This window comes from Papaver somniferum, unplaced genomic scaffold (assembly GCF_003573695.1).
Source record: "Papaver somniferum cultivar HN1 unplaced genomic scaffold, ASM357369v1 unplaced-scaffold_80, whole genome shotgun sequence".
In the NCBI taxonomy this organism is placed as follows: domain Eukaryota; kingdom Viridiplantae; phylum Streptophyta; class Magnoliopsida; order Ranunculales; family Papaveraceae; genus Papaver; species Papaver somniferum.
Window position 1 is genome coordinate 1,824,126 of NW_020650971.1, and position 12,566 is coordinate 1,836,691.

Here is a 12,566-nt window from a genome sequence, read left to right on the forward strand (position 1 = left end):
TTGGATCCCAGAAATGCTTTCGAGAGGACAAATCATTATTATGAGAAATGAATTTGTGCTGAATGTAAGAATGTATTTCATTCATAACCCCATTCTCTTGTTTTTAATTAGTAACATTGGAAGAAATTATCTCCAATCACAGCCATGTAAAGTATTTATGCGTATTAATACATAATTTAATTTTCCATCAAAAAATAGAATTCGATAGCCAGAGGTACGACATAAAATATCTTATTTCATTTATTGAAATTATAAAATCTTGAAATCGAGCGATTATTAATTCCGTGAAGATATTTCACAATGATAATAATACCGCATATTCATCTAGATAGATAGTGTGAGCTATATCTCTTAATTAAGGCTTGAGATTATCGGTAGTACTAGTACTTGTTGTAGTCGTTGATTCAGCAGCAAAGGCTTTGGCTGGAGCAGCAGATTAGCAACAATTGTGGCAATTACCTCTGTAGTACCCACCACGGTCACAACAACCATGTCGGCACCCACCACCGCCACCACGTCCGCCACCGCCACGCCTGTTGCCACCTCCATTTCCTCCCTTGTTTCCACGTCGATTGCCGCCTTGGTACCCACCTCCATTTCCTCCTTTGTTTCCACCTCCATTGCCACCTTGGTACCCACCTCCATTTCCTCCTTTGTACCCACCTCTATTGCCACCTTGCTGCCCATCACCATTAATAAACTTCGGATAATCTGGATCATATACACCATAGTCCTCAGGTGTCTCCTCTTCTTCTGCAATACCCGACGATGATAACAATTAATATTGGAATTTGATGCTAATCATAAATAAACAAAATTCACAAATTAATTATTGTGAGATTAAAATTGTACAGTTGATGAGTCCACTCACTTGTTTTTTCAGCCAAATCCTTAGCTGCTGAAACCTCGGAAGAGATTAACGAAACGACAGCAAGCAAAACACCCAAGAAAATGAAAAGCTTGGCAGTGTTTCTAATGCTACCCATTATACAAAAGTAGCTAGTGTTTCTCTTGTGTTAGAGTTGAGAACGATGAGGGAATGAGTGTGATTTTCAACTTAATTTATAGACTTAGAAGAAAGATAGATAGACAATGCAATTTATCTAACCATACTAGTTAAGGCGTGTATAATTTAGTAGTGAGTAGTGTACGTGTTGGTGGAAATTGTGGTCGACATGAAAATGCAGTTGGGTTATTGCGCTTGGGGGGTCTCCATAATAAATAAGTATTCCAAAACCATTCTCATCTTCTCAAAACTCCCTTGAACTCTTTGAGATATATATTAACCATTATAAAGGTAGATTTTTCGTACATTTGCGTTATAATTGACTTTTCAATGCAGACAATTTTGAAGATAGATGAGAAGAAGAGAAGGCCGGATAATATTGATGATGACTATGATGCTGCAAAATTTAGTGGCATCCCTCCACATGCTCGATGGGGCTTAGAAGGCAATGATTGTGTCTAACAGACAAGGCATATTAATAGCATCCTTGTTGATATTTCCCAAAGAAGAAAACATTGCTGAATATTGATTTGGCAACAGCGACTGAAAACTTCTACCAGCCTATACATAAGAGTTTCGTTGCAAGTTGTTGTCCTCCAGTATTTTCCATAATGAATTAATTATTTTGTAGGCAAAGGTCCATGTCACACCTTTTACATACAAGTGTTCCGTGTTCGACTACAATATTTTCAAAAGTAGCTTCCCAATAGTAAAAAATTGAAGTCCCACACTCTGGTACTGATTAGAAAAATATTGATTCTACTAGTTTACTTGCTTGCCCATTTACAAATTAGTATCAAAGTTTTCGATGTAATCCTGCAGATAAATTTAAAAACAACAACTAATGACAATTGATGCTTCTAAACAAAACAAAACAAAAAAACTAATCAATGTTCTAAGGAAAGTGGTGTCTTTTGACGACCAAAATCATCTCTTGGTTGGACGGTAGAGATCATGCCGCGGCCCAATTAACCTTAAGGTCCTAGCTAGCTAATCCGTTCTGTCCCTCGGACTGATTCTTTCTCGGCTTCCGCACTGGGATACCGCGTACCCATTCTTGGATGGAAACGTGAGATTAGTATGCCTCGGGCATGGACAAAGAATGGTTGACATCAATCAACATGGACGGCTGAGATCATGTCTAGACCCATTATAACCACCGTCAACTCTGCCCGACTAACTGTTAATGCCTCGGCCTCCAAATCCTAATACTCGGTATAAGTCTTTTGTTAAACAAATTAGTTTTTCACCCGTGCGATGCACGGATCTGTTTCTTATTTAAGGAATATTAGACACTTGTTATCATACTTTACATCAGTAAGTATGATAATCATTTTACAAATAAAAAACTAATAAATTAAGATCTTAATTGATGCGCAAATAAATAAAATAAACTAAAAAGGACTAAAACAAATATAAGTTCAAGTGAGGCAGTGCAATGAAAAGAAACTTCTTCTTAGCATTCTTCCACATCCTTTTTGTGCCGGCCGTAAAGCATTCTTCTCAGTCCTGAATCTTAGCATTCTTCCATGTTCTCTTTTTCCTGGCCGTAAAGTATTCTTCTCTGTCCTGTTAAGAAACGATTGTTTTCTTGGATTTTCTTGAATGAACATCATTGTTTCATTATCTTGAGTTTCTTGTACTAAGAGTACTGTTTACATCGACAAACTCTCCTTGTTTAGAGTTTTCAAATTAAAGGCCTCCCTTTTTATCCATTAAAAAAGTAATGTTTTAATTTTGGGATTCTCTTAAAAAATATTGAAAAATTTATTATTTAATTTAATGTTTTTGGTCACTTAATTAATAAAAATTATTTATTTATTATTTTTGGACATTGGACATTTTAATTTTAATTAACCATTTTTTCTTTTGGTAATGTTATATTTTTTTATATTTATTTATTAATGTGATAAGATTTAGTAATTTTAGGTAACTATTTTCTAAAATGTGTTTTGTCAAATAACATATTGTGGGGCTAAAAAGTTATTTTCAAATTTTATTAGCTAAAATTTAAAATGGCGGGGCCAGAATCAACCAGAAGCTCTGGTTTGTGAGAGCTCTCGAAAAAACTATTTTTATAGAGAATTTGAACCAATGGGTCGGGAGTGAGCATAATTTTGTATTCTTCTCAGAAGATCAACAGATGTATGGGTTCAATTTTGGCTTGTATTTCATATATAGGTCTCGAGTGAATGTATAAGAATATACATTATTGTATAATTTTTAGAGATTTTATGTCACTCGCAGTACAACACCATTCTCTTGGTACATGCATAAGTGTCTGCTTGCGTTAAACCCTTAAGAAAATCGATTGACTGCAAATATAATTTATTGGAACAAAATATCTTGATTATGATGAGCAAAAAAATGAATAGAGAGGCGATCGTAAGTACAAAATGAACACTCTATTCATCTATAACTATAACTGCAAGAAAATCATCAGACGTGTACATGAAAATTCAGCCGTAGCATATTGGTTCTACACTTATACTCTTTTGTTCCTTCAAAACCCACTTTATGTTGTTGGTCTGAAACAACATTTTCAAAAAAAATCTATCTACAATTTAATATTTAGATTAAATTGGATCAACAAAATCCATAACTAATTAAACCGAAAAATGGCGATAAAAATGAACTTGTTATTACCACGTCCATGTACTGTGCATTATTTGATATTTTAGTTTGATAAAATCATAAGGACCGTAGGAATAAAGTTAAGAAACAAAGATCACCATATAAAAAAGATGCTCATTACCTCATTTATGCCTTCAGATTCAATCTTACTGTTCCAGGCTTGACTATGAGGGCAATTCAAGGAACAAATTTTAAATATAGATCAACCAAAAATGCTGAACAATGAATTTGCAATTCCAGGCTTGAAAATCTTTATTTTAAAACACTTGCGGTAAATTTATAAATTTTAATTATGTTACTTTAATCCTTTTCTAAATTTTGATATTCTTTAAATTTTAAACTAATATATATATATTCTTATCTTTTTGATCTACCCAGTCATTATGTGCCTTTACTTCGTCAGCAGAATCGTCATTCGAGATCGTGATGTATTATATTTTTAAAAAGATGTCATTTAACCGCTTGATTTTATTAGGGTAAAATGGATATCATAAGGGATTTTCTTTGGTAAACTAATGATTTTCTTTTGCTTTTTTTTCTCTGTACATAAATCTAAACATATTTTCACATGGAAATCATCAAACTTAGGAAAAAATTAGAATTAAAATAGCATAGTAAAAATAGAATCAAATACGAAACATGAAGAAATTATATATAAAGAGTATTATGAGAAACTATATAGTGGATATGTATATCCTCTAGTTTGTTGGAAAATGGGTTCAAATAGAGGATGAAATAAACACAAAGAAATTGTTGTACTCATGACTTTCAAGGATCGAATAGATTTTTTTTAGACGATTATTTCTACCCTCCCAATATCAATTGGCGATTACAATTATATGCGAAATAATGCCTTCAGGATAAAATGAAAGCCCTACAGCAGTAAATTGGATTCAAGGTTTGTACCCCTTGACCCAATCAAGAACACACGAAAGAGGTTTCTGATGATGCATTAGAAAGAGAGAAAACAGGTTGAATTGATGTGTAGAATGGGAGAACATCTACGCTACTTATACTGATATTCATGCGTGTTGGTAATGTCGTTTCATCACCAACGGACGCTTCCAAAATACGTTAATGGTGGCTTATGGGAAGAGACGCGTCTGTTCAAGTTTGAATGGAAACTTCTAGGTTTTACAGGTCGATCACCGAAAACTCTGCGTAGAGGCAAACTTTGAAAATATCCAACATAGTTCGGCAAAATTAAAATTATGCAATGGAATATTTTCGTAGTCTTTCGTAACCACGGTAATACGCATTTGAACAGTGAGATACAATATTCCATTTTTTAGGACATGCTTATATTTATCTTTGAAAATCGAAACTACGAAATTTGTCATCACTAATATATTTTGCTCCTTAAACTTATTCTTTTGATTTTCATAATGACTTTTTGAAATAACCATATTGTTTTTCCTGTTAATTGTTTATTGGTTAGTTATACTCAGAAGAACCACAAAAAGTTAAGAAGACTTGGTAGGAACTAACTTATGTTTGTGGATAAAAATCACGTTGAATTGGAAATATTCTTTTTTGGTGGAAGCTTTAGCTGCTTTTCTTACCGTGTATGAAACTGGACTTCCATTATGTGTGAGTATTAGTAACACGTAGATTATTAAATCCAGAGTTATACATATGTAGCGTGTACATAAATTCTATATATATATATATATCAATTGTAATTAAGTCTGTGAATTTGCATGAATTATAATATACGTGTGGTTTTAAACTCGTCAATACATTGTGTTCGCGTCAATGATTTATATTGTACTCTGAAATTTTTATGTATTGAACAAAGGTGTTTCATTTCAGCATAACTAAAAAAATGGATTCAAATTAAGTAAATATATCAAGATCGATTGAGTATATGTCTCTTGGAACTATAAGATGAATCCCCAAATTATCAGAATAACCCTCGAACCAATGTTTTTTAAGAGAGCATAAGAATGATACTAAATTACAAATGAACCTTATATTCTACAATGAATCATATATTTATATATATATATATATATAGATTAATTTTTCTTGAAAAATTGGGAGAGTGAGTTTACATATGGATACACCCAGGAACTGTATAATATGAACTTGTGAATTGAGTGACTCTAATATGTGTACAGTGTACTCGTAAATTGTTGGGTGGATAATAATTTAAGTTTATTATCCACACATACATCATTTGCTTGAAATGATCTTTAAGTACCATGACACACATAGAAGTACAGTGCACAACTTTCATTAGCTGCATGGATGCGCATTTTTGGAGCAACACAATCAACTTTCTTTACAATTTACAACATTTGTAACTTTGGGTCGTCTTACTCGATTAAAAACAATGTTAAATGTCTCATTTTCCAAATATTCTTTAACTCTAAATTATTAGTCATTACATATAGCTGGAGCGATTTCCCTAGTCTGATCTGATAATTTAGTACAACTATGGTTCACAAAACATGTCTTCCCAAACTCTGGGAATTAGAGGTATGTATTGTTCTTTTAGCAGAACCCGCTTCCAAAACTCTGGGAATTAGAGGTGGGTGCTGAAGAATACTCCAGAATAGGTACGATCGCAAAAAAAAAAATTTTAAAATGGAATTACAAAGACCCTGCATGACTTCACTTTTGTGTTCCATCAGTGCAGAGGAATGAATAATCAAAAGGAAAGCCTAATATGTAACAGAGATCACAATATAAAAAAAAAATATGTAGTAGCTAGTATAACAAAGAAAGTTAAGCAGTTTTGACCCCACCCTTTTTGACTGTCCTTGTGCCAAAACTTGTGGTTGTAAGAATAAGAATTATTTGGTCCGGCCATTCTGGATTCAAAATTCATACACCATACGTTAAAAAATACTCTTGATAACAAAAAAGGTCATGCAAAATGAGAGAATAATTGGTATACATCAGTATATATAGTCTAAAACATAAGTATTACAAAAATGATTCACTATGAAAAATTAAGCATCAACCCACTTTGGATATCAGTTTGAGCTTAAAATTTTGAAAAAACACAAGCACCAAGAGATGAAATTATAAAAAAGTACAGTAAATTGTGGAAAGAGTACTAAACATAACAATAGTTGCTATTATTTTTTTCCTTAAATCTTAATATAAATATTGGCTATTGTTTAACAAAACTGATGAAATAACAATACCTTTTAACAAACATGATGAAATAACAATACCTTAAATCTTGTCATCAGAACTCGACCAGCTTGAAGCGAAAGCTTTGTTTCATTTGCTCCATACAAAACAGAACACCAACAAAATCGATTACAATTAAGAGTTCTTGGGGATAAGTAGTGCCTTACAAATGGTGGTTTAAGCATAAAAAATGGAAGATTATTCTACGCAGCAAAAAAATCAAAAAATCAAGAGAAATCTTACCACTTCTAATGTTTCATGAGTACTGCCGAAGAAGCAACACGCAGGGAGGAAAAAGAAGAAGCAATCAACTGCATTGTTTCCTAAAAGCTGCAAACAAAACAATAGAGGCATATCAGACAACAAAACCCGACATTTAAAAAAAAAATATTAAGCTAGAAGCGGAGTTTGGCTTTTGCTCCAACGCCTTATATAGAGAAAAACAATTTCTGAAAATAATGTCGATCTGAATAAATACAGAATTTTATTATTTTCTCGGCGTGTATATCTTACTCGTTGTATCATTCTTTGAATAATTGGCAAGCATTCTTATTTAATCATTTAAGACGCTAGTATATTAGGTAAAAAGGAAAAAGAATTGTCCTTTTAAATATTTTTTTTTCTATTTTATAAAATATTAGCTTAAATAATATTCTTTTAAATCTGAAATTACCTAAGTTACAATTATTTGTTAGTTATAAATACACCAACCAAATCACACGTGAAGATTTTCAAGTCCAAATTATATTTATTTTCTTTTTTTCTTTCTTTCTTGAGGAATGAAATATAATATTTTTTAGATGGCCATATTTAGTTGTAATAAAACTTTGTCCAAAAATATTTGAATATATCTTGCATGTTTAGGAACATAATTTTTTTTATTATGGATTTAACCATTTTTAGAAAATTAAAATCGAAATTCATCCATTTTGTCTATTGTATTTTTTAGTAACGTTTTATGTTCTCCAATTCTCAAATTTTTGCTTAGTATGTATTGTTCATCACAATTTCGTATTTAATAATTTATATTTGATTATTGGGCAGGATGAACGATCATTTTGTTTTGCGGAGAAGGAAGCACTGTTCGATCTACATGTGAGTATTCATAAATCTATGTATTTAAATTATAATCATTGAGTTGAATTTTATCAAAGCTTTTTTAGTTTTCAGAACTATAATTATAAATCACAGTTAGTGTTCGGCTAAATTAGTTACTGGTTTGAAATCGTAATTAAATTGGTTTAATTTTAATAAAAGTAATTGGACATTGGACATTTGATATTCTTTTAAAATTTATGTTTTATGATTGATTTGATTTTTTGATAAAATCATGATGAACAATACATATTCTGATATGATTTTATTTCCATATTTTTATGAATCTTAAATATATTTAGAATAATTTTTTAATATATTTTCGGCAGCAACTTGATATTTATGGTTTAGTTGTTTTAAGTAATTTTGTTTTTGTTTCACGTGATTGGCCAAAAACTATATTGTGGGACAGTAAATATTTTATTCGAATTTTATTGGTTGATATCAGATAATATTACCAAAAATTAAACCAGAATCAACCAGAATCTCCGATTAACCACGTTGCTCGAAAAAACTCTGTTTTTATATAGAGAATTCTGGTACAAGTCTTTAAACAAATTCCTAAATTTCCTCACTGATTCCTTATTTAAAAGAATTCCTTGGTCACATTCGTAACTTTATATATATAAATCCAAATCACTTCCAAAATATTACAACAAATAATTAACCATCGGTTCTACTTTCCTCGCATCCAAAACTGAATGTATAGGTATTTGTCCAGCTAATGACCTTGAAAATCCTCTCTCCGGGAATTCCAATTTCTTTACGTAGATGTATCCTCCATGGAGTCTAGATGTTGTTGACGCTTATTCCTTGAGTTTGTTCTAAATATTTTTATAAATTCATGTGGCATATGCACGTGTACTGATTCTAAATCTTGTACGTGTCCCTGGAGTGAAGAAAAACAATGCCTGCTCCCTCTTGATACCGCCTATAAAATAAATTAAATGAATTATTGCGTAGAACATAACCCTATAAAAAAACTCTATGTGAAGGAAAATAGTCCCGTGTTGCTAATTATACCTCTTTAACAAACACTAAATATAATAGGGAAGGACAACCATACTCATTGTCAATTAGTTTTGAGGTGAATGTCCACCGACTTTAACTTGGTAACAGTGCTAGGCATGTACGATGAGTGAAAACCCAACGGCTAACCCGTAAAAAGGTCTACTTGCTAGAGACCCAAAGATTGCCTTACACCTGAGAGGGCGTGTAAAGGAAATAGCCTCAAATTACTATATACCCTTAACGAATACTAAATATAATATGGAAGGGCCGCTTTACTTATTGCCAATTAATTTTTAGTTGGATATCTGCAGACTTTAGTTTTATGATTATATTCTGAAATCTAAAATAAAAAGTAACATCCATTAAATTAAATAAATAGTTAAGTGCTTATGCATAAAAATTAAAAAATGATGGAAAACTCATTAAAAGAATAAGTTTCTAATTGATATACATTTGTTAGTTTCTTCTCTTTGTTTCTGTACCCATTTTTTTCCTTCTGGTAATGAATATCGAAAATTGTTACACCAACCTAGAAGAACTTTGACAACCTTAATTCTAAGCAAAAGAATAATTCAAACAAAGTCGATAAATGTCAAAATGTTCGTTTAAAATTAAAATATTTTTTGAGTTTTCATGTACATAACAGTAGCTTGGCACGTTCCAAAATGAAGATGAAAATGCATTCACCCTTGACCCTCCACACAAAACGCTTATGTGTGTGATATAGGAAGATGAGTTAATTAGTGTTTGGGTCCTAGATTTTGGTATGGTAAAGGATCTGGGTCCTAAATTTGTCCAATTTTAAGTTTGGGTCGTTGACCCGTTAGTCAACTATATTTTCATCATTGACCCGTTAAGTCTGGCAAATTAATCAAATTTCCCTGTAAACAAAATAGAAGGATAACCAATTAACCATTGAACAGTTGTTATAGGTCTGCAATTTAGTTTTCTTGATTTTGGTATAAAATTTAATAAAAACTCCCCTTCTAAGAGATCTGAAATCAAAACATTTGTATCCATTACCTTCATTTGAACACCTCCAGATACCAGCAGAGACAAATCAGTTCTTGGCTGAATTTTTGTGCCTAAATAGGACCCTATCTTTCGCAAATTGGTACTACCGGTTACTTGTTCTTCTAATCTTCTAGATCCCTCCAACCCCATAATAAACACCCATAATACCGTTGATTAATGATTTTGGAATTCTAGGTTTTTGTTTAGTGATTTGATTAAAGCGATTACTTGTGTTTGTGTTGATTTAACAAAACATGGGTTTTCAATTTCGGTGGTGGGATTTTAAGATTGCACAGAACCTCGTCTAAAAAAGAGAGGGAAGATGGAGACGGGAGAGGATGATATGAGGAGTAATTCGAAGAAAAATCAAATATTTTCACTATTTAGTTATCTTATTGTGGAGTCAATTATGATTGTTTTCAGGTATCTCATTTGTTAGAATTGATTAGATCCGAAGAACCTAAGATTTTGAATTTGGTGGTTGTTACTGTAGTATAGGAGGGATTAATTCAGGAGGAAGATAAACCGATATGAGTAATCACGTGTCCCTAGTTTGGACGTTTATTTTTAACAACTTGACTAAATATCACAGTTGACTAACAGGTCAACGACCCAAACTCAAAATTGGACAAATTTAGGACCCAAATTCTCTATCATACCAAAATCTAGAACCCAAATACTAATTAACTCTAGTAAGATTTAGTGATGCATAATCGAAGCAAAATCAACCAACGATACAAAGTACAGTTGATGAATTACTATAACCTGCCATGATAGAAGGTGAACAGGTCTATGTTTCAATAAACATGCTTGGTGTCTCTAGAATCCATCCACAAATATCTCACATTGGTTATTAAAATAACTTCCAACATCATGCCACTGAACTCGTACAAGTTTGTTCTCAACTAAATTAGCATTCACTTTCTACTCATTAAGGTTTTTATGTTGTCTACAATTACCGCAATTTGACCAGGAATTTTACAAACATAACAAACACCCTTAATTAAAGTAATGCTAGATTTAGGTCTGTGAAACATACCTTTCTTACGAGAGTTATGCATAGTGTTGCATTTGACGTTCTCACCTTTGCCATCTTTGGAAGATTTATTTTCAGCCACATGCGCCTATTAACCATGTACCTTGTAGATGACACCTTTATTCGCAAACCACAATTTCGAATCAGAAAATAAAATCTGAATTTTGAAGATAACACCTATATTTACAAACTTCGTTTGAACCACCATTTCAAAAAACTCATGGCTACCTCATAAAAACTAATATTGTCTACAACAAATTTCTGCTCGTCAGAATTTTTCAACAACATTTCTATGTTTTGTAAATATCGAAAAAAATACTTTTATAACTCCAAAAATTCTGAAATTTTACGTGGGTAACTATCAAGGTGTCAACTACATTATGACAAAATGGTTTATCAAAATTATTTCTAGGTTAAGAGATAAACTCGAAACTCTACGCTAACCCAAAAATTCATTTTTTGCCTTTTCACTCCACAAATAATATCCATGATTGTGCAACAATTAAAGACAAGGAACAATCAAATAAACAAAAGCTATTGATACTTATCTTTCTTATAGTGGAAGTGATCGGCTTGAAAAAATGGATGAGCTCCACATAAAATTTTAAAGACCCATCAACATCGTTCTTACCCATTGTTACAGATAGAAAAGACTATCGTGTTAAGATTGTTGCAACTGTAACAATAGAATACTCAAAGAAGATGTTAGAAATAAATTTCTGAAACGCTTAAATAAACACTCAATGGAATCAGCAAACAGAGAACAGAGTCACGTGTTCAACACGCTGTCCTTAACACGATAGTTGACCGGTACGCCTCAAGAATGAGTGATGCCTATACCCTGTGGTCAAGTCATATCCAGGATAAAACTGCCCATTACAAATATTGTTAGCACTACAATACTTGCCCACTCATACGAACTCAACAGCAATGGCACAGAATGAAAATAAAAAATTACACAGAGGGAGAGAGACGAAAAGAAGAGGATAGTAGCTCTTCTGGACACAAATGTGAATGAAGAATTCGACTCTCTTTTATAGGTAAAAATGGAGAGGATTAGTAATGACAATTGATTCTAAAATCAATTCCTTGCATGAATCTAGGAATTAAAAATAAAAACGAAAATAAAACAACCAATTCAATTTAGTCTTTAAATCAAATAAAGTTTTAAAACGAAAAGAATATTTAAATTAATTAAATCCATCATTACTGCATAAGAGTTTTTGGTAAGTAAAATAAAATCTCCCATGTCACACGCTCCCCACATTTAAGACAGAATTTAATTTGAGTTTAAATTTGTTTGGGAAATAATTCAAAAGTAATTTTACCAAAAATATAAGTCTTGGTAGATATACATCCATGGCGTAAACACAAGCCAAAGACTTAAGCCCAAGATTCAGTGAAAACAAATATATTTTCCCCACTCGTTCCATCCACATTGTTTGTCTAACTACCCATAATGGATTAGTTAAGTAGTGGAACTCCTCTTTAGTTATACCCTTTATGGGACTAAAGGTCATATTTCATTCACTCATAAGAAAATAAGCAAGTGCTCCTAGAGACTCAAAGGTCCTAAGTGCCAAGATTTGTGGTAGTGCACTAAGACACCCCTTATCCCACTACTCT

General features: G+C 32.2%; 1 protein-coding gene across 1 annotated transcript; it reads right to left on the bottom strand.

Moving 5' to 3' along the window:
* Window positions 1-436: 436 nt before the first annotated feature.
* LOC113344921 (glycine-rich protein 3-like) lies at window positions 437-986 on the bottom strand. The gene is made up of 2 exons (XM_026588800.1): window positions 872-986; window positions 437-753 (listed from the first exon to the last, which is right to left on the bottom strand). The coding sequence occupies exons 1-2, from the start codon at window positions 984-986 to the stop codon at window positions 437-439; spliced, it is 432 nt and encodes a 143-aa protein (XP_026444585.1).
* Between the last annotated feature and the right edge of the window lie 11,580 nt (window positions 987-12,566).

Bases quoted from the DNA above. Each gene is read 5' to 3' on its own strand.
- LOC113344921 (XM_026588800.1), bottom strand. From the start codon at position 986: ATGGGTAGCATTAGAAACACTGCCAAGCTTTTCATTTTCTTGGGTGTT. The intron at 754-871 runs GTGAGTGGACTC...CGGGTATTGCAG, and splicing joins GGATTTGGCTGAAAAAACAA to AAGAAGAGGAGACACCTGAG.